Source organism: Dermacentor albipictus, chromosome 1 (assembly GCF_038994185.2).
Source record: "Dermacentor albipictus isolate Rhodes 1998 colony chromosome 1, USDA_Dalb.pri_finalv2, whole genome shotgun sequence".
NCBI classification, from domain to species: domain Eukaryota; kingdom Metazoa; phylum Arthropoda; class Arachnida; order Ixodida; family Ixodidae; genus Dermacentor; species Dermacentor albipictus.
Genome location: NC_091821.1, coordinates 96,067,027 through 96,090,154, shown reverse-complemented (window position 1 = coordinate 96,090,154; position 23,128 = coordinate 96,067,027). Strand labels below are relative to the sequence as shown.

Here is a 23,128-nt window from a genome sequence, read left to right as displayed (position 1 = left end):
TTAGCCCATCTCTCTGCCATAAGTACTGCATTATTTTGCACTTGTAGCTGTGCGCTTCTTATTTTAAGCTAGCATGTATGCAGAATGTATGAATAAATAACTGGATGTCGACATGTGTGCAATGCTGAACACGCTGTACGAGATAATTTGTGGTATCTGGTGTTTGGGAGAGGACGCTTCAAGTTCCAGCAAGGCCTCGAAATAATTTGTCAGTTACCTTTGTGGTGTGACTGCTAAGTTTGCTATAGAGCTCTTCTTAAGTTAGTTTGTGAATGGTCTTATTTGGATGCTTTCGGCACTATGTATGCTGCAACATTTCTCAGATATCTTACATTGAAAGCACGCTGGTAAGCGCAGCATATTGTGTTTTGAACTTGTCAATCTCTACTGGTCAGAGGCAGCTAATAAATTGAGTTTCTGACCTTAGGAACCTTGAAGGAAGCTCGGAAGACCAGCCGCCGCCTAAGCCTAGCCGAGTTCCCTCAAAACGACTGCAACAAAAGCCAGCAGTTGCCAAGAGAGACCCTGTTCCAGTGACACAGTATGTCAACAACTGTGAAGGCGTCTACTCTGAACTTGCTGACAATGGTAGTTCATGCCATGTCACTGAAGCTGGTGACCCTGCAACACGGCCAAGTGATATCAAGCGGCATGGATTGCCAGCATTGCCACACCGAACTCTCATTCGAACTGGCGCTGCTGGCCTGACACAGATGCCAGCTGGGCAATGTTCTGACATAGTGGCTTGCAACCGTGTGGTGACTGTGCCTGAAATTGACCCGCCATCAACGTTTGACCTAGTGACATTTGCAACAACGCTGCTCCCATCTGATAATAAGCCATTGGACAAGAGCATTATGGCACGTGTGCGTAGTGTCCTTCTGGAGAGTGGGCCTCGTGCCTTGGCTAACCATCTGACTCGGCTTGACTTAGATATGTTGGGACTCAAAGGAGAAAGAGACCTGGGGCTTGGTGTTTCAGTGGGTTTGGAACTGCTGGCTTTGCCCCAAGGATCACGATTCAGGAAGGACCTTTTGGAACGGTGAGATTCTTATTGCTTAAGCTTGCTGAATGCATTGGAGATTTTGCTTCGTCTATCTTGCTGAGAATGTGTCATGTGAGTATTCAAAATCTTTGAGGGAACCCCTCACCAAGACCTACCATAAATTAATTTTTTTTTTATGCGCTGGGAGCCGAGAGTGCTTCTGCAAATATTTTTTGCAGGGTTTTGGTAATAGTGGAGACAGGAGCAGATTAAATGCTGCAAGGTGATGTTGTGACGAAGTGAGCTGCCCTCCTTGCAGAAGAGCCTTTCTCCTATTCTCTAGACCAGCATATGTTCAAGCGACATTTTTCGCCTGCCTTCTCTCACTTGGAGCTGGAAGCCCATGTAATGTTTACGTCAGGGGCCTTGCCTTCATTTTCCCCCTCTTTTTCCACTGGAGATGCTGCACAGTGCATCTCCAGTGGCAGTTTTGTGCACTCTGCATTTCATGGGTACACTTATGTTCCCATTGCTGCTGCTGTTTTGTGCACTGCATTACATTCTGGCCTCTAAAGCTGCAGGCTGGTAGGCAAGACCTGGTACATTGTCTTTGCTAGTGAGGAGACTGGCTACTCTGAGAAAAAGGGTGCGCAGGCTTTCATTTGAATATTCAGCTGTTCTTGCTCTATACGTAGCTGCAATGTTTTTCAGACATGGGGGACCATCATCACATACATGATCTATACAGAATGCACTAATTTGTTAGCAATTCTCAGACCTGGCGAGGGGTCCTTTAAAGTAATTGTGGTGAGTACGGGAGGGGATATACCATCGACTGTGCATTTTATGTCGGTTAACTTGATATTTACTTTTAAATTCACCTTTGTTCAAAGATTCCACAAAGGCCTCTATACTTAGTTAAACAAATTTTTTGAAGGGAGTACATGCGTTTATTCAATCTGCTTCTACTTTGGCTGATTTAGGGGGGGGGGGGGGGGTGCGGCTTTCGCATCGCGAAATATGGCCCCAAAATTGATTTTTTTTCGAAAATATCATTTTTAGTTTCTATAAACTCCTTTTTCTACCCTATTCCGAAATTTAATCCCTGAAAAGCACGTAGAAGTACTCTAAATAATTTGTTGTATTAGCCAAGGTTGCGAAAAATTTCGCAGAAATCGCGAAAGAACAGCGTTTTTCACGCCACAATATCCCCGGAACGGCGCAACCGAGTGCTGCGATTTTGGTCTCGTCGGAAAGCGCATTTCTCCGTCTTCAAATTTACCGCTTCAGATATCTTCTCCATACAGAAACATGCGCACAAGAAATCGCATAACTGAAGGTCGTTTCGGGGTCTCCGATTGGTCGCGCTCGGCACGTAACTCCAGCACAGTTCGCCATTGGTCTGGCACTCGCTACAAAGGGCGTCGTCTGCTGGTCTTTGCACCTCGCGAGCTATCGACGTCTCGACCACCGTGATCTCGACGAGTGTCGATAATGGGCGCGACATAGACACCGCAGAAGCGCAGCTGAGCCCACAGTATCGACTGGACGTCTCAGACTCACAGCTAAGCACTCCGAGCGTCTCCGACGCGGACTTCAGGACCGAGCACATCGCGCGCATAATCCTTTGGCGCGTGGATAAACCTTTCGAGCATCGGTGTTTCGCTCCCAAGTTTACTTCCAAGCACATTGCCCAAGCAATCCTCGGGCCCACGGCTAAGCCTTTCGAGCATAGGTGCCGCAACCAAGCGCATCGCGCACGCAACCATATAGAAATGACGCAACTCTCAGGACCCGCGACCATGCATATCGCGCGCGTGCTCGTCGGACGCGCGGCTAGGCATTTCGCGTATCGGCGCATTGGACTCGGCGACCAAGAACATCGCGCGCGGACACCTCGGACTAGCAGCTGAGAAATTCGCACATCGGCCTCTCGGACTCGGCTATCAAACACACCGTGCGCGGAGTCCTCAGACCCGCGGCTAAGCATTTTGCACACCTCGGGCTCTGCGACCAAGCACATCACGCGCCGGAATCAGGCTTTCATTTTATTTATTTATTCATTTTTATTTTTCACGATTTCTTATCCCCCTGTCACATGGGCACTCGGAAGTCTTTTGAACAAATACTTCTCTGGAAAGGAGTTTCTCCCGCAGACAGAGAGCTATCTATTTTCAGAAGTGGTCTTTTCTGGAAACGGAGTTCGTCGATCTCTTTTACGGCCGAAAAGGAGTAGCCTCAAGACCAGTGGGTGCCAGCAGTTATTATATATTTAAATAAAATAAGCCAATGCGTATTTTTATGTGGCCTAGGCTCATCGTAAAAAGTTATTTTATGTCTCGCAGAAGGTGCAGTAAACCCAGTAATGCTAATTTTCTTCTGTACTCTCGTAAGCAGGTCGAACGGGTCGCGGTTGTCACGCGTACGCGCCGCGCGGACTAGAAAAATCGCGTGCCGCATTGTCAGCGTCTATGGCCAACGCCGCTGAAGAAACAGAGGAGAACGCAAAAAGCACCCTATTGGCACCCTGCAATGAAGTTTGCCTGTACATATCGCGCCACCTAGCAGCACCCGCGAGTAGGCCCTCACCATCATTTCACCATTGTCTGTGGTGCGCTCAGACCCACTTGAAAGCCTGCTTTTCCAATTTTCCAATGGATTCACCGCAGCCTCTCGGCAGCTCCTCCGTGAGAAGTGTGAACAAAAAGAACAAGCACAGATACTGCTGTGTTCAGGATTGTCACAACCGTGAAGGGGATGTCGGCATCAAATTGTACCGCTTCCTTTCAAAATCGGGAGAGGGGAACCGGGCGGCTGAACTGTTTATGTGGGTCTTGCGAATTTCTGTTAAACGAACTAAGGCGTAAATGCAAAAAAAATAATAATAATAATAAAAGAACCAGCAGCAGCATTCGTAAAAACACACAATATAGCATCAACTGCACAAAAATGCGCTAACTGATTCCTGTTGTTGTAAATTAGTTTAGATAGTTGTTTAGCTTGTCTTGCTCCAAAACAAACGTGCAGTGGTTGGTATGTGTCAAATCTAGCTTTGTAAGCGCTCCGTGCTGGAGCTTTGTATGCACTGTGCTTCTTCCTGCTGCTGAGACGCGACTGCTGGAACTGGGCTCATTCGTGCCAATGTTTTCTCGCGCTTAGAACAGCAGAACTAAGGTTGGAGTACACCACAGAACACGTCGAGTATTTGAAAATTAGCATTTCTCCCACGCAGGCTAGTGTATATTTGTTCAGTCTCAGCTGACTGCTCTCTATTATCCTTCAGCGGTAATGCCCTCTCACATTCGAGCCCAAACGACAATACTAGAATATGCTCGAGGCACTTTGTCAACGGAGAAAAAAAGCACTTACCTGCCAATTCGCCAAAACCTCTACACTTGTGAGGTGCAAGGCACGCTCCAAGTAATGGAGCTACAAATGACAGTTGAAAAATGTCTACGGCTGTATTTGCTCACTTAAATGGAATAAAAGAATTATTTGTTAACTTACTTTGAGTTCGACGTCGTAAGCATGCTTGATTTGTTGTGACAAACATTTCGCGGCCTGCGGTGGTTGCTTAGTTGCTATGGTGTTCGGCTGCTAAGCACTAGGTCGCGGGATCAAATCCCAGCCACGGTGGCCAAATTTCGATGGGGGCGGAATGTGAAAACACTGGGGTGCTTAGATTTAGGTCCACGTAAAGGAACCCCAGGTGGTCCAAATTATTCTGGAGTCCCCCACTATGGTGTGCCTCATAATCAGATCATGGCTCTGACACCTAAAACCGCATAATTTATTTTAAGCACCTCACTGCAATGTCAGTGCTATTTGCTTCTTTGACAGGATATACATGGTTGTAGTCGTAAATTTGACAGCCTTTCTCAAGTGTCGGTGGTTCAAAAGGGGCCTCGATGTTTTTGATTGCCTTAAAACCACAATTTAAAACGACCGACACGTTTCAAACGAGTGCCGCAAAAGCATGCCTCCGTAGCAGTGGCCGCCTTTGTGTTTTCCACAACTGACACGGTGGCGCCGACGGCTGAGCCGATCGCTGCGCTGCCTGACCATTGAAGGTAGTCCGTGGCATGAACGCTGCAGCTGCAGCCAATGTGATAAGAGGAGCCCATTGTTGCCACACAAACTTGTGCACTTCGCTATTCCTGCAAACAGTCTTTAATGTATGAGGATAACTCTTTGCTATAATGTTTCTTAGTCTGGCATTATTAAACTTATTTGAAAAATGTGTAATACAACAATTTTCCTCTAATATCTTGAGATAGATCACTTTAATTTGCCTGATTTTGTTTCAAGCGCCAGCGCCACGCTTTCAGTAGCGTGCCCAGACGCAAACACTAAAAAGAGATTGTCAGTGCCATGTGTCTGCTGCGCAACCCCTTTTCAATAAAAAGTATTTCAACTTGCTAAAAGACCGCTTACGTAAAAGACTTTTTGCGTGCTCGTGTGACAGAGGTATTAAGCTACAGTGCAGGTCAGCATTTCCTCACTTTTTTTGGCTTGATTATTTCAATTCATTCACATCGAAGCGCGTGATGTGAAGGTGCCAATAAAAATGAAAAAAAAAAATGCGAATGAAAAGGGGGTGGGCACCAAGGATGTTACATTTAGCTATGGTCGTGCTATTCAACAAGCCTTCCACTGCAATTCTTAAGCTCTCCAGGACCTCACAAGGTTCAAAAGAGAAAAAGTTGGTACAGTAAAATGTTCTCGAAATATGGCAGCTGGTGCAAACATTAGGCCGCAAAAGTACAAGGTTAACCTTGTGGGGTCTGATGTGGGGATTCTCACACCGTACTCTTGGGACAAAGGAACGACAACACAGTAGTGCAAACAATCACAAGGGCATTTATTGCACCTTTCATACATCAATGCCTGCTAGCCGAGTTGCTATCCACAAAACATGCCGACGGGCGCGCGACAAATCTAGAAGTCCGACTCACCGCGACCGGAAGCGAGCGAATATGTTCGCCCCATGCTGGATCCCAACGCCTGGTCGTTCGCGTGTATGGTCACGCGAATCGTGGCGCGTTCGAAGGCGGCCACGCGAGGCGGTCTCGCAGATACATCGGTCGCCGCGCGCACGGAATGTCCGCGCTGTTCGGCGACCCGCCGGGGAAGCGTTGCTGCCGCACGTGCAGCACGACCGTCCCGCTTCCTGTCTCGAACCCAAGAGAACAAGCGCCTTCCTTTCGGCGCCCTAGTAACCTCGCGGCGCGCAACACTAGCGCCATCTCTCGCACTGCGCCTGTACCACTCGGACCGCCGCGTGTGCGGCGAAGCCGCACTACAGGAGACGCGCTATGCGGGAAAAACATCAGGGGAGGCGCGAGGGTCGCGCATCCCCACAACCTCCACATAAGTGCTGACTTGCAAGGCATGCATGTTTCAGCTGCATTGCTGCCCATGTAAATGCGCTTTTCTAATGTGCAGCTCAGCCCTTGGGCAGGAAAAAAAAGGAAAAAAATCAAAATGCTTCTGAAAGCCTTTGCTTAGTCATCTGGTCATCGCTACAAAAAGACAGAAGTGTGCCACTGAATGCGATAGATACATTATGAGGGGTGAGGCTCCCTGCTCCGCTAGACCCAGTCACCAACAAGGCAACCAGGCAAAACACAATTTTAGGACCCACTGTGCTCTTGTGGGATATTGTACAACATTTGGTCTGCAACCTGGCCAACATGCTCTTCACAGAGAAGTCGAGAAGGATGTCTTGGAGAAAAAGAAGGCAAGCAAAGCACTTCAGACTAAAGGCGAAACACTCCACTGATAGGCCATTGATAGGGCATCAATATCAATGACTACAGTCCTGGTGCGTTTTGATAACTTAAAATCCAAGGTACAGCTTTAAAAACCCTTTTTCTCGTAAGTGTTTTTTTCCCTCCTAGACAGCTTGTACTGCTGATTTGTTCATGACTGCTAAATCTTTTTGAATTCTGTCTTCGTTCATTGAAGTGCTATTCAGGGTGTGGCATTCTTGCTTTTCCAATGTGACTTCTTCTGAAATAATTATTCAACTAGTTGTTCACAGGCGTGCCTCATAATCAGAAAGTGGTTTTGGCACGTAAAACCCCATAATCAATCAATCAGTTGTTCATAGTCTGTATGCCTGTTGTAGTCACCTCATAAAAATGAGAACTAAAGAAATCATGTTGTAAAAAAAAAAATCTAGGAATGTCACGCCTTCAACCATTCATTTTGGAACGCACAATGATTCGAACGAGTCTCTTATCACATTTAAGTTGTTCAGGCTTTGGGGACAAGTCCAAAAGGAGAAGAAATTTTTAAATAAAGAAGTTGTTGAGATGTAACTGAAGCTTATATGATAACATCGCAGAAAAATTACCACTAGCTCTGCCAATTTTCATCAAAATCCATTAATAAATAAGGAAGTTGATTTTAAAAGCCACGTCCCTTCTTAACAGGACTCAGTAGTGATACTACAAAAGGAGATGCTGGATTACTTATCTACCTGTGCATCAGTGATTCATTAACTTCCAAGTGCCCCACTTTTTCCTTCTCTGTCTTGCCACAGTTCATCAAAAATATGACTTTCGTGATTCTGTATTTACCCTTTTATTGATGTTGACCATGACAAAACTTGCTAAAGGCGTGAGTGAAATGTATGTAACAGTTTCACATTTTTCCTTTAGGACTGAGTGCCTGAAACTGTTTGTTGCGTCAACGCTGTTGATGTGTGCTGATGATGTGGAGCGTGTGGAGCTGCTGAACAAGTGGATCCAAGTGGCTGGTGACACAAAGACAGCTTTGGGAAACCTTTATGGTTTCACAGGAATCATGCAAGGACTTGCTATGTCGCAGGTAGTTTTCTTTTTTAACTATTAAATCAACATGAACTTTTGTTTTATTGCTTATTCACTGCAAGGGTTGTAGCTTTGCGCTTTATTTTTCTGCATCTCTGGAATATTTTTCTTTATAGTTCTTTCCTTTGAATTCATATACTTCTGAATGAACCATTTCTAAAATGATGGCAGTACAGTTAGTTACTCTTCTAATTGTCATTTGCGACAGTCAACTTGAAAGCCCTGAAAAAAATGTAGCTGCAGCATTAAACAAGTTTTGTAGTGCCTCCTGACACAATTTTAGAGAACAAATTCAAGAAAACTTGGGCTAAAATCGTGACTTCCTTGTAAAGTCACATTTAACGAATAATTGTTAAAGCATTGAATCCTAGTTTCATATGGCAGCTGTTCTTTACTATTGGCCTCATATGCAACAAATGGTGGTGCTGTGTATGGCATTCCAATGACACAAGCAGAGGGACTTGCCTTTGCCACCTGCTATGCTCTGGGTGGAATTGCTGCATTCTTCTTAGTTTTCTTCTGCTCTCAATGCACAAATGTATAACATTGGTGCTCTTAAATTACTGTCTATATTTTTTTCGAGTGTAAATTTAATAAAATTGGGTATTATTATTAGGCCAACAAGCATCATATTTTTTAATCTGTCTTCCATAAAATCACTACCAACATGGCCTAAAAGTACAACTGCATTTTCATGACTCAAGTCACCGAATGTCATGCCATATAAGTTAATTTATAGAGTCTATGCAGTTTTGGAACTGAAGCGTGGTCTTACGGCTGTCACAAGATGACGCATTGACTAAGCTGCTGTGTATCTAGTTAACACAGCTCACACACATTTTGCTCTTAATTCCACTCATTTAGTGCTACATAATTAATTCTACATAAATTAACGTCAAAATTTCACTGATGAGAGGTCACTCTCATGTAGTAATTGCACCAACCTTTGTCATGTTTTGCAGTTTTCAAGCATGCTTTAGACTTTTCCTGCAAAGGGATCTCCTAACTACTCTTTATTCTGGATATTAATCAGGGTCTTGAAATGCACCAGAATCTGAATCAAAAGCTGAATCTGAATCGAACTTTTGGCCAGAACCGAGCTAGAACCCGAACCGGTATTCTTGGAACAAATCTGAACCTGAAGTGGAACCCAAACTTATAGTTTTAGAATATGTCTTAACCAGGGTGTCAAACTAAACCAGAACTGAAAACCATACCTCAAAATCAATTTTGGGAGGAACTGAACCCAAACCCAAAACTATGTTTTTGGAATGTGCCCTGAATCCAAACGGAACCTGATTTGAAAAAAACATTTAAAAAATTATGGGTACTGGTTCGGCACGAAATGGTTCAAGCATATAAGGTGGCAACGGGTGCTCAGTAGCTTGCACGACTGTTAAAATAACCACTTCAATCGGCTTACCCTACTGGGAGATTGTTATGACTCACGAGTCACATTGTGTGCAAGAACGGGGATATAGGATGGGTATGTGCTGGAAGATACGGCCACTTCGGCAGAGACGCTTGCACTTCAGAAGTCAGCCATGCCAGTTGTGTTATGCAGCCGAAAGGTTCTTTTCATGAGGCTCCGCCGAATCAACATTTATGGTGACGCTCCGAATTCAGCCGTTAGGTCGACTTGTTATAAAGCTAGATAAACACGCCAAGCGGAAAAGACGATGTCCTCGAGGAGGGATATCAACAAGTTCAGCTGCATGGCTTATTGAAACCATAGCACTGTGGTTGCTAACGAATGCGATCACCTTTTCAGTGAGCGGTAGCCGCGGCTATAAACAGCATATAAAATTTGCTTTAGTTCTGTGCGATGTTTCAACGCACGTTTCATGCTTAGCGAAGCAGAGTACAACGCTCCAAGTTGTAGAAATTATTTGTGGGGCACAATGTACATGCTTTTGACTTTTGTCCACCCTTAGCCAGTGGAGGACTACATGCCACATGCAATGCGCAAGAAAGATCAACATATGGTTCAGCACAAGTCATCCTTGCTCATAGTTCAGAAGCATCAGTGTCTTCACCTGCTTCTAAAAAAAACAACAAAATGTCAAATGCTGGCTTCTTTCTTTGCTACAGACTAGAAGTTTGAAGTTGCAATTTATTTAACCCTTTACTGCACAATTTTTTGTTTCCTCAAAATATTATTCATGGCGTTTAGGGAAGCATAATAGTACCTGTACTCCCATGGAAACTTACTTTAGCGAATGTCTGTGGTTTCAATTTGCAGAAAAAGGGTATGTTGCATATTTGCAACAATGTGCAAATAAAGAAGAAGTTGAAAGTAAAAGATAGATTTAGTGCGATTCATACTCAGATGCTTATTTGCACAAGACAATCATTGGTGCACCTATGATTTAGTGTGGAACAAAAAAGAAGCACTTGTACATGTTTGTGCAGCACAGGTGGTTCCCACACTTCGTGCAGAACGTCATGCAGATTCCCGTCCAGACAGGAAACAATGCAGTGTTTTCGGGTTATTGACAAAATGTAGAACATCGAAGCACAGACGTAAAGCAGTGCCCGTGACGACGTGACACGGCAACGTGCGGAGGCACAGCGTACTTTTGAAAAGGAAAAAGGAAATTCGACCAGAGAACATCTTGTCCACATATTGAATCGAAACGGGCTTACACTCGTGGGTGTCGTGACTAATTGAATAGTCACTGCCTTCACTATCAGGAGGAATTTCTAGGCCATACCAGCGTTTTGAAGCCATTTCATTATTCCGAAGAAAATAAACCATGTAGACGTTGTTGCATTTGTGCAACATAGCAACGTTCTGTCGCCAGGAACAAACTATTCCGAAATTACAATATTTTTTTTGAACCTACAGAGTCAGAAGGATGTGGAGCATAGCGTAACAATTTTTTTTGCGCTTTGTCTTATGGAGAAATACATTTACAATTTGTAAAACTTACCTATATCACTGCTCCTGGGCGCGCGCAGCCTCCGCCACGTTTGTTTTGGTAGAAGATGCAAAGAATTAGCACAGATTGCAGCACAAGGTGCCGCGTTTTACAGACCAATGTTGCGGATATGAAACAACATGTACAGGAAGCTCGAAACTGACTTTGCTTCGGTTTTTAACGCCGTTCATCAGAATGTTGCGTAAATGCAACAAGGTGCAGTAAAGGGTTAAAAAATGTGAATTCGTGTTGTCTTCGACACCCATAGATCACATACCACAGTTCGCTCACCAACAGTCCTGTAGTAGAAACCTGAAGCAAAATAAAAATTAACTGACTCTAGTGCGGTTAAAGTAGCCAGTGTGGACGCAGACCTTACGCAGACCCAGGGATTATCACTAATTACCTGTCCTTAATATGTACATGAATATTCCCCCGTATCTGTGTAATTAATTCGTAAATTTCTGCCTCCCTTTGATGAAACTTGTGCACATGTGCCATGCAAACAAGTCGATAGTACTACGCAGTGTATCGCCATGGGGTAGGATAAAATGTATTGTGCCGAACTGGTTTGCAAACCAGTTCAGTGTTACAAACAGTAATAAATTTTAATTTCTCTAAACCAAAACTGAACCCGAACCAAACCAGTATTTTGGAGAGTTTGACATCCTGGTCTGAACCTTAATAACAAAAATAGTCAAGGTTACTGGTATGGAACAAAATGGCTCAAGCATAATTGGCAACGCAGAGTCAACAAACACATTACACTGAACAGAACAGGATCCATGTTTTCTAGAGGTTATTTTCCTTCAATTCTATTCTTTCCTCATCTTCTGACTCACTGAGTGGCCGATCCCAGCAATAACAAGAGCAGGGTGTCATGTAAGCCAATGACAAAAGGAAATATTTAAAAATGAGGAGGGTTATTATAAAATATGGGCCCAGATTCTTTTTCGCAGTGGTCGCACTTCATTAGCAGCTTTTTGACTTGCAAGATTCTTTATCTGCATGTGTCGGGACAGATGCTGCACATGTACTGGAAATTTCAGGCACCTAGGCTGAAATGATTTAAACAGTTGCAGTTGTAAACTCAGCCATGAAAGTTTTGCTCCTAGGTAAAGGTGTCTTTTGAGGGTCTCTGAGGAATCGCTGTTTGTGTTGCAGTTCTTTGGTTTGGTTGTTAACTCCTCCAACTCAAGTACCAGTTGTACAGTCACAATACTAAAACTTGACTGTAGTAACTAGCATACTCTCCAGTTTCTTGCCAGGAGGTATGCAGAGAAAAATAGATGCTAGTCGCAAGCCAACCAGAGGAACACTGCATCATAATTTGTTCAACCATCCTGCTGCTGCGAGTGAATGCCACTGTCCTGAAAGGCTGAACACATATAACGTGGGATACATAGCAGTTTTATTGTTAATTCGAAGGCAGGATTATATTTTTCAAAGCTCTTTCTGTGTAGAACTCGAGAACAGTGTCCTTTCCTGATTCACACAAGGCACTATTTATGTGCACTCCTGAGTTAGGAACCGGAGTTAGGAACGCATATTGTTCTGTTCATGTGAAGAGTAAAATTTGCAGCTGTGTTAGTCTAGATGTTTTGGGAATTTTCTTTAGGAAGGTGTCTTCATCTTTGTAATTGTGGCAAGTTTTTTAATGTTTTTTTGGGCATTGTGGTGCATAGAAAATGCTGAACCTGTTCGCAGACCAGCTTGATGCTGTGAACTTGTTTGAGCCGTTATAATTTTTACGTTGCAGAACCAGAACTGAACAGGAAAGATCAAAGCACTTTGTACCCAATCATGGAAACCATATAGTATTAACGGGTTTAACACCCTGGTAGTAATCTTGATGTTTCTTTTCCGTTAAAATTTCTTATCTCTGATTGCATTTTGGAAAACTTCAAACCAGTTCTAAAACACCACATTATCAGTAGAAGAATAAAGATACTCTATTCACTGACAAAATATCCACAAGAACCTGTTTTTAAGGTGGCTTTGCTGCATATTACCTTTTAATTTTTTATTTTTAAAATGCACATGAAATTATTGCACAGAAGCATATTAAAGGCGGTGCATGACCTGCACCTGTATTTGGCTGGTTATTTCTGATTTCACAACTCACTAGCATTTATTAATATCATTGGACAAATCTCGCCCATTAATTGTGTGCATGGCTGATGGCAGCAACAAGCATGGCTGATGGCAGCAACAAAGAATTCTACATCAAGAGCTGGTTTAGTAATGTATTTCTGACATGGACATTCAATTAATTTATGTACAGGGACCAAGCTGAGTCTGTTATGACTTGTCACTCTTAGTATGGTGGAAGTAATCAATTCTAATTTTCTGTGCAGGTCAGCAGTGCAGCTGACATAGCCACATTGACTAGGCTACTTTGTTTGATCCACTGTTTTTTTCACTGACTTTGAATCGGAGGTTCTAGTTATATGGCTGTATCGCCGAAAATCTGTTGTTCTGGAGAGTGAGATTGTATTGACAAATATATTCATAGTAAACATGCACTAAACAAGCTTACGTCTTATAACTGGCGTTGTCTGATGCAGTTTAACATCTTGAGAAAAGTTAATTTTATAACATGTTGAAACACAACAATGCGCCATTTAAATATGTTCTTTATCATAATCATCTTTACAGCAAAGGGCAGGTTCCCTGAGCACAGTGGAGGCAGCAAGCTTCTGAAGCTTTATCCTCCTTGATGTATTGAAGGTATACAAAACAGTATGGTGTTTGAGTGGCTTTAAAAACTAGAGTACGTTAGGTTGATCAATTGCATCAACCTTCACATAGTGAGTGCATACAAGGCATGGCAACAGAGTCCATCATCTGACACTTCACAAAAGAGGGCACCAATGAGGCTTCTGGAGGCTAATAATAGTAGTTATTACCTCCTGGAGAAAAATAAGCCCTTTACATTTGAGTTCCCTGTAATGTGGTAAGGAAGGAATGGAACAAAGGAGAAGTATAAGAAAAATGCATATAAACTATCCTAAACTAATTTATTTTAATGAACCTGTCTGGACTGCTTCATCACATTTTTCTAAGTGCTTAACTGTGAGTGTATACAGACTTGCCCAGCTCCAACCTTGGTTATTTCACATGTATGAGTAGTAGAACTGAAAATTTGTTCATTTTGAAATTTTGAACCATTTTTCGCTCTGTTGTACTTCAGAATGCTCATGCCATATGTTTGATTGGTAGCTGACCTGTATTCCAGGCAGGGTGAAATAGAATACCAATATATATGGAACCAATATATGAAATAGAATACCAAGAATAGGCACTGCGGTTGTCAGCTTAGTTACTGCTTGAACACTCTTCCTTATGTACACCTGAACAGCACAGACTCATTATTGTGCTACTGCAAAGTTTTTTTGTACACCGTTTATTCTTATATTATTCATTTTATACATTTATGACCTCTTTGAAGTACATGGTGAATTAAATATATCTTTTGTGAATGCAACAGGCAAACTCTACCTTACAACAGATCTTGTTCTACCCCTTCAACTGCTTTCTACACTGTGCTATGCTCAGTAGACTCACCCTTGGACTCCTGCTCTTTTCAGATTTCTCGATTGAAGACCACATGGCTGGCATTGCGCCAACGGCATACAGACACAGCACTTGCCTACGAGACCAAGCTGCGGCCAGCCCTGAAGAACATGCAGGAATGTAGCAACCCTCAAGCACCCAACACCTGCCTGCCTTACTTACTCTCTATACTGCTCATCCTGGAGCACAGCTTTGAAGGGCTGCTTGTAAATCCATCTGCAGCATCTGCCCAACGCAAGGACACTAGTTCAGAGCTGCTCCTACTCCCTTGGGAGAACTCAACTGCTGACTATGGTCTTCAGTTGTTGCTTTCACACCTAGAACAGCAGCGGTTGGTGACTCAACAGCTTCCAACATATCGGCGCAACGGCGAGATCGTGTTCGAGAATGTAAAGTTAGATGACATTATGCTGGACCTCTTTCGGACTGAGTTTCACCTGCTGTTCCTGTGGGGTGCACGCGGTGCCACTGTGGCATCCTGTGAAAGACATGCCAAGTTGACACAAGTGTTAGCAGCCATGTCAGTTCGGTCCGAACCAATTGGCACACCTGTGTGATGATGGGGGTGGGTGATTACATGTGCCTAAGCCCAGTGAACAGGTGGCATGAAGTTAATGAACAAGAATGGCCAGCTGAAGTCATCTTCCTTGTGACAGCTGTCAATGTGATAGTACCAAAACGCTGGAGGAGTTTTCAGAGTGCTAAAGACAGACTGAATAGTGATGAGCAGCAGTAGTTGATGCACAGCATTGAAGGCTAATGAATTTTAGAGACGTTTATTGTAGATTTCTTGATCAGCTGCAGTGGAGCAGTGTGCTGAATGTCTTTTTCAGCCACTTTTTTGTGGATAGTTATAACAGCATGCAACAGGTCTTGCATCATTTATTGTAGGTTTGTGATGAGTACATGTGTTTCTTGTGTCACATTACCAAAAAAAAGGTATTGTACTCTAAGCTGCTTCTGGCATGGATGTGACTCTACACTCACAATATGTGAATGTGCTGCTCCTACTAAGCATTAAGTATGAAAACAATATATGTCCTTTTGCTCTTACAATATACTGTAATTTTTCATGTTAAATGTAGGTAGCACACAGTATCTTTCAAGGGGTATAGGAGGCAGGTGTTTGTAACCTGCACACACAGGTGTTTTCAATGTGCTCAATATTTTTGGTAATGTTTCCAGCCTGCTGATAATCTGCTTCTCTTTCTTAAGAGTTTTCCTTACGAGGATAAAAAAAATTGGGGGTGTTTTGACACGAAAAGCCTCTCTGTGGCCATTCTCCCGATACCATAATCCATTGTTCAAGATTAATGGAGGTCATTTTGCCTGCATGCAAGTGATCCCAGAGAAGAGTTGAGAAGAAGGGGGTTTGTTGCAGAAAAACTTAGTTTTACTTTTGTGTAAGTGGTTTAGGGGCCCTGGAATGTTTTGCTAACCTAGGGTACATTTTCAACTTCAGGCACCGCTCGGTTGATACCTGGGTTACTTTTTGAGGGGAAAAAATGTGAGTGGTCACACTGGTCTCCCTTTTTTTTTTAGCCCCTTCCGCTTGCATATCTGGCAGATCTTGGAGCACTGTGTCACCTTCCATCCTTTTCAATGTGCCTCATATTAATACTATAGAAGTGTTCCATGGCTGAGCCTCTTACGAACTTCTACCAAACATCTGTAATGAAATTTGCGTTCTCTCTGGCACACGTGTGTAATGAAAAATACTAAAAGGTCTACCAGAAGCTGTTTCCCAGACACATGCTAATTTGTGACATTGTCACAGCACAGCTAGCCAAAATTTTTCAAATCATTACCCTCACCACTTGCTGCTTTTATGCCAATAATATGGCATTCTTCTTGCCATGTGTATTCATGTACGTCTTCTCTGCTGTTTTGTATGGTTTGTTCACTTAATGCATCATTGAGATCAGACAAAAGAAGGTGTTTTAATGTGGTGGACAGTGCTGCTTGTGAGGGACAAGAAGCAGAGTAAGCTTATTAAAAAAAATCAATGTATGAATGCTACATCTTACAAAAACCTATATTTAGTCAGGGACCACATACTGAACCTCCACAGGGTGTTCCAGGGTTTTTTTTAATTGCAGTGAACAGTGTGTGACCTATATACATACAAGTTAATAAATGGTAGTGTAATATGCATTGGCATCAACTAAACTCGCCAGATTCGTAATGTTTGTCATAAGTTACCAGGGCAGCATCTGTGTGCACATGCATGTCTCCAAGTGGTTGCTTTGGGCAGTGTGGTGGGCTCTTATTGTGTACCCACACTTTTAGTAAAGGGCACGACTGTTAAGAAATGTCCTCACCCTCTACAACATTGGAATGCCAGCAATGGAAACCTAGCTACATGGTCCAGTAGCATTTGTCTTAAGTCTTGTCACAAATGTAGCAATGATATGTTTGGATGTAAACAATGATGCTTTCCTTTGAAACATAATTAGAAAAGCAACCCTGTAATTTGAGGTACTGTGCCCGTTTCCTGAAAAAATTACAGCTAGTGATAATGCCACATTTATCTACCTTTCGTTCCACATAACTTCTTTAATTAATTTCCATTTGGCTGACCTTAAACTCGGTAATGGATATGCCTGTGTGACAAAATATTCAACATAGTTGAATATTTTGTCACACAGGTAGAGGTGACATTAAAATCTCCTGCATGTACTTTAAGACATATATGACAGTTTGTAGTACTATTGGTGCTGTATGGCAAATGCTCACAAAAAAAGAAAACAAGAACACTTTTGTCCTTTTAGTGCTGCATTTATACATGGAATGTATTGAAATTGGTTCTTGTGGAATGTTGGTTTCACTACTTATCGTTTGTAGCTTGTTTTCAGCTGCCAAGATCACACTTGTGTATCAGAATTTTGAGTCTCTCCCAAGAGGTACCAACAGTAGCATTGCTAAACATTAGTCTCAGACATTCCAGTGGTTTCGTTTTGTGCTATTGCTTTAAAATACTTTTTATAGCTAAATGCATTCTTATGAACTACAGAAAGACAAACGAAATGAGTTGTCTTTCCCCAAGGCACACACTAAGTCATCTTCATTTGTGACTTGAATGTGTACTAATAATCTTCAGGTGTGGCTACCAACAAACAATTATTGCACAATGTCTCGTGTACATGGTGTTATCTTGAGCCTGGTTTAGGGTTAAGGGACACTAAAGAGGAACGTTAAGATAAGCTTAGTAAATTGCCATTTTTAGAATGCTGAAAAGGTCACTGTTACTGTGAGCAGATGCTTCGTAGGCCAGAAAAATGCACAAAAAACAAAAGAACTGCAGCGACAGTCCATTGAAGGTCCTGCACAATCTTCCTGTAAGGACATGGAGCATCTCTCCTGTCTAGTTAATTGTTCGTCGACAAAGAAGGAATACATTGCATTCTAAGTAAACCAAAGACTCGCTTAGAAAGGTATAAAAACTTTTTCTGGTGCTAAAATGCTCCAAATTTGAGAATGCTAAAATGCTCCAAATTTGAGAAAATAGCTTGAAGTCCATGATGTCACACTGACATAGTGGTGCTGCAGTTCGTGTGCAAAATTCAAAAAAGGGAAGTTTTGCATTAATTTTCTCCTTTAGTAATGAACATGTGTCACAGGAGTGAAAATACAAGCTTTCAAGAATACCTCACCAGTGCAAGCTGGTTTAGTGCTTCTATTTAGCGTTCCTTTAAAAACTGTAGAGGGTTGTTGCAAACACAGGGTGCAATCTGCCGTCAAATGAGGTATATTTTTTTTTGTGTAAATAATTTATTGCATCCTGTGTAAGTGGTAAGCTACCAGTTCCTATCGTGTGCCAACACAGTTTCTGCATATTGCTTAAGTGGAAAAGTGCATTGCACAAATTACACAAATTATGCACAAATTACACAAATTATGCACAAATTATGCATTGCTGGCCATTTCTTTAAAAACGAGGTTACTTGTTGAAGCTATTACTATACAGTAGACTTCCGTTAATTTGACTCCGGTTCATTCGATCTTTCAGTTAATTCGATCCTGACCAAAGCCCACGCATTTCTACGGGCCCAAGGTTTTGTTATTTCGTTCCTAAAATTGGCCTTCACCAGATAATTCGAACTTGGCTGATCCGCAAGCACGCGCGTATTCCTATGGTGACTCCAATAGCAAACCCTTTAGTGGCAGTATCCATCTTGGCAGCTCTTGTGGGACAATATAATGTGTTCAACACACGTAAAAGAAAAAAAAAATCCAGCCGAAAACTACTTATTTCCGGCCTGCGCTAGAAAGATTTTCAAGCAATAACCATAGCTTACAATGTCTGATCACGATATTTACCCGATTCTATTACGCGCCTTTTCTTTTCTTCAAGAAAATTGGGCCGAAAATTCCCTGCGCAGTGCAATCGGTTACAAAATCAGAACCACCTTTGCGGTGTTTGTATGCTTTACCGCATAACATTGTACTGCGGTGAAGCTGACTCAAGGAAACGGACAAGTGCGGCAAGTTCGGCGGGTTGGTAAAGTTGCATAATGAACAGTGCAAGAAAGACGGACTAAGAAAAGACATGGATGTGGCAGGCGCTGCATGTCCAGCAAACCAGCTGCTATTCTGCAACACTTTTTTTTTCTTGCTAAAAAATCAGATGCATGTTAGATTTGTTTGTTTAGGAGCTGTAACGTAATTTCGACGTTAGTTTTCTACTTTGAACACACAGAAAGTGGGCTTGCATTTGGCTTGGGGACAAGTTCGATTCTGGCAAATACTGCTAATGGATCAGTGGTGTATTTTGACATTTTTTGTACATCTCTGTTTATTTTAACTCGCCAGATAATTAGATCAATCTCACCGGTTCCATCAGGGTCAAGTTAACGGAAGACGACTGTAGCTATATGTCCCCCCTCCCTCTAAAAAAATCTGCTGTACAATGCTGTAGTGTTTACTAACAGTTATAAATGTAAAATATGGGGTATGCAGTCTACTGTATAAACTAGAATGTAGGATGAGATTTCCCCCCCTCGCCCCTCAAAAAGAACACATACATACACACACACAGCTAAAGTCACCACTCGTCTTATATAGTGGTCTTTGGCACATTGCGAATCGTTGTCTGGCCAAGTCAAGGTCAGGGGTTGACATATATTCTGGACAACCTATGTTCCAGTTTATATGGTATTGTATTTAATTAGAATTAAGTCAGAATTTCAGACTCAAATGTGCGCAATGTGGCTTTAAATGTAGGCCCCAAGACAACTCTCAATGCATCTCAAGGCAACTGTCAATGCATCTTTGTCTTCGAGTTAAAAGCGATATGCAGTTCACTTAATGTGACTGCACTTAACTAAGAAAACATGATTCAAATGCACTCGTCTATTATATGTATCCATATCTAACAAACTTTATTTGCACTCATCAAAGCCATAGGGTCTAAATTTTGTCCACCACTTCAGGGAATTATGGTGATAATGGATGCCAATAGAACTTGCAAAGGTTCTAGACTTTGCTAGTGAGTGTTAGAAAAATACAGAACTCAAATTTTATTTAAATATTTTTTAAAACTTGTGCACTGTTTTTGGCAGCTGAATAGTATATGAGCATTTTTCATTGTACAGCCTCTTAGGTCTTGTATGAAGGATGAAGAGGGAAACATTGTGTACCATGTATATATGCTTTGACCTGTACATGTGAAGTCACATGAGAGCACAGCCAATTTATGTAATGGCAATTAATTAGAACTTCTTATGTGCTGTAAAAGACACCAACAAAGTGTGATGTTTACGAGAGCTTTGTGTTGTGTGATGACCGTCACCTGTTCTAGTCACAAATTTGTAATGTGTTGCCTGATTAAAAGCACTATGTGTTAGGCCAAATGAATCCTGTATATAAGGGTAAGAAAAATTATTCTTCACTGAAAGTGTGGTAAGAAAAAAAAACAGGCCTGCACAAAACACGCAACACAGTCGCAGCGCTAGCTGGAGAAGTGCCCTCCTCGGAGGTTGTAGTAAAAGGTACAATGAGGATGATGTGCAGGGTTGTTTCGGTGAGGCCTCTTAGCTGTTTTCAAGACTATGAGCTGAACTGTCTGCCTGGTGTCGACATTTAGGCGTGGCTTCTGCTGCTTTCTGCTCAGCAGTCTGCCAAACCTGATGCATCCCTGGCTGCATTGGCGAGAGTAAATTTGTGCTCAGCTTCTTCAGCAATGGCCTGCACCTTATGTGGAGGAGCCACAAGGTGTGAATAGGCCTGACAAACTTTTTAAAACAATCAAGACTACCTCTGCAACTGGGGTGTTGACTCACTGCAAGATGGAGACACCAATGCCAGCACCACTCAGTAAAGAGAAGCCAAGTGGGCGTCAGCCAATATCAGCTGGTGGCACGAGCGCACTCTCCAGGCGCAGTACTCTTTGCTACAGTGTTGTTGGAGTGATTGCGAGGTGATATCTTTGATTAGCAATCTGTGGGCGCAAAGTTTGAATCCTCACGAGGCACTGAGGTATATATATATATTTTTATAAATTTCTTGCAAAGGACTGTTTTCCTGCACTGGACAGCGGCAACCCTGGCGAACATCAAAATGACTAGGGGAGTGAGCACACATAACTATTGTTCTGAAAAAATATGAGCACAAAGGCAAGCACCAGCACATCAAGATGCAAGCAAATTCACAAAGAGGGGTGTGCAATTGCATTGGGTATGTCAAAATATGGTGCATGCAACTGAAACTCTATGGATGTCGATAATAGAGGGTTCTAGCTTGTCTAGTCCTTAGGGAAGTACTGTGTTACAGTAAATGTGGACGGGAGTATTCACACTGGTAGCAACATCCTGTGAAGCTTTGTCCAACAACATGCGAAACATACGTTACAAGGGTATTCTCGTCAAAGCAATATAAAGCACAAAGGACTGCATGTTGTCGACTGAATTGCAGCCGACACTGTATATAAACAGAAAAATAGCATACAGTCAGTTACTGCAACAACTCTGTGCCCTCTCTGGTTAAATAAACTCTGCACCATAAGATGGTGCTGTCAACCTGCAACTCGCGTTTATGCCCTCGGTAACCCAGCATTCCATGAACAGTAAATACGTATGAAGACAAGCTGAAACTGCCTATTGTCTGAATATACCGCTCGCATCAAACTGTATATAGGATACATTGAACTTGCAGCAAGTACTGTCCCCCCCAGAATGCTCTTTTTCTTCCCCACAATGCCTTGCTATTTTCACGTCTATCAACAGCATTTATGAATATCGGAGCAGACGAGAAGGGCCCTTCAAGTTATTATGTGCACGAAATTGAAAAAGAGCATGTATATGACGGCAAAGCTAAGATACAAGCTTATGCACACAAAAAGGAAAACGCCAAGCTTTTTCTATAGCAGATGTATTTAGGCAACATCAAATTTGATGAATGACAGTTAATCCTTTCTTGACAGATGCTCCCTACAGGCAACATATCAGAAACAAAATTTATATTCTTGTAGGGTTTCAGTATTGAGTAAGCAGTTCTTGGCAAAATTGTTTCAGCCAACACTGAACGACGGGCAGCAAGCATCATTTGTTGGTTTACAACAAGAACAAAGGACGAGGAAGTTTGGAATGCAACTCGCTTTCTAAAGCTTTCTTTAGAAAGCACTGTCAAAGGAGACAGACTGATGCAATATCTCCGACTGCAGTGGTGGCAAGCATGTGATGTAAAGAAAATGATATGTACAATCAGCCATAAAATGGTACGGAACACAAGATCCGAGGAGAAGCTGAACATCTGCACAGCTTAGTATTCGCATTTACAGCTTCTACTAGTATATGTGAACAACATTGTGATCTTCAGTTTTACTGACTACTGTTACAGGCTGCTTGGAAATTGCATAGTTTCATACAATATACTTGAGGGAGCTCTGGCGCTGTAATAGTTGAGCCACCATGGGAATGATGGAGAGTACGTAGATTTGTCCGATGTTCATGCTTGTTGTTTATTACGCTTTGTGTGCCTTCATTGTTGTAAATCTCGGAGAAATCTATACTTTTCAAAGTGCAGAAGACGCTGTGAACATGCACAATCGCTACTAATAGCAACGGTTCAGCTTGTCGAAGCGGCCAAATAGAAGCGCGCCAAGCATCTCGGGGCACTGGCTTGCCCGCAATAAATTCATGAGGGCGTTATATGTTGCTTGTGAATGCATGCATCCGTGGTGTAATGGTTTCAATATCGGGCATCTGTGCTAGAGGCCCTCTGTTCAAATCCTGCCATCAGACAATTTTAATAATGTTTATTTAATTATTTATTATACAGTACATTGCTGAAAATGACGCGTTTACAAGATCATAAAGCCATTTGAAACCACAGGGAAGTTTAGGCAAATCCATGTACTTCTCATAATTCCGATGTTGGCTCAACTGCTCCCATTGCAGCTACTGTAGACGCTAGTGCCAGAGTTCCCTCTAGTTATTATTGTATGAAACTCTATGGGAAACTGAACGGTTTCCTCCTGTGGTTTGCTGTACACATACGGTTCACATATGAGAACCCTATGTACGAATTCCAAACATAGGTCACCTGGGGTGAAGCCCAATTCCAGTTTCCTGCCAGGTGTTTTCAGGGCATCTACCAAGTTCACATTCCCCCCGCCCCCCCCCCCCCCCCCCCCCCCCCCGAGTTTTCCAGGTTTTCCCAAAGTGACAGAAAACTTTGTTTCATGTCAAGACAGGCGACACCATGTTACCCGATACTGTCACTCTCTAGTAAGCATGTTAAAAGTAAGAAGAAAACTTAATCCAGTTTGAATAGCAGGTTTTATTTTATTCAAATAGTCAACTGAAGGGAGG

At 42.5% G+C, this 23,128-nt stretch overlaps 1 protein-coding gene across 6 annotated transcripts in view; it reads left to right on the top strand.

Moving 5' to 3' along the window:
• LOC135902635 (breast cancer anti-estrogen resistance protein 3 homolog) overlaps positions 1 to 20,174 on the top strand; it is a 252,610-nt gene extending 232,436 nt beyond the window's left edge. For all 6 annotated transcript variants that reach the window (XM_065432828.2, XM_065432830.2, XM_070523630.1 and 3 more), the window contains 3 exons: positions 428 to 1,042; positions 7,651 to 7,819; positions 14,333 to 20,174. In XM_065432828.2, the coding sequence (XP_065288900.1) occupies positions 428 to 1,042; positions 7,651 to 7,819; positions 14,333 to 14,875 (1,327 nt within the window). In that variant the 3' untranslated portion in view covers positions 14,876 to 20,174. The remainder of the gene's footprint in view (positions 1 to 427; positions 1,043 to 7,650; positions 7,820 to 14,332) is intronic.
• The last annotated feature ends 2,954 nt before the right edge of the window (positions 20,175 to 23,128 follow it).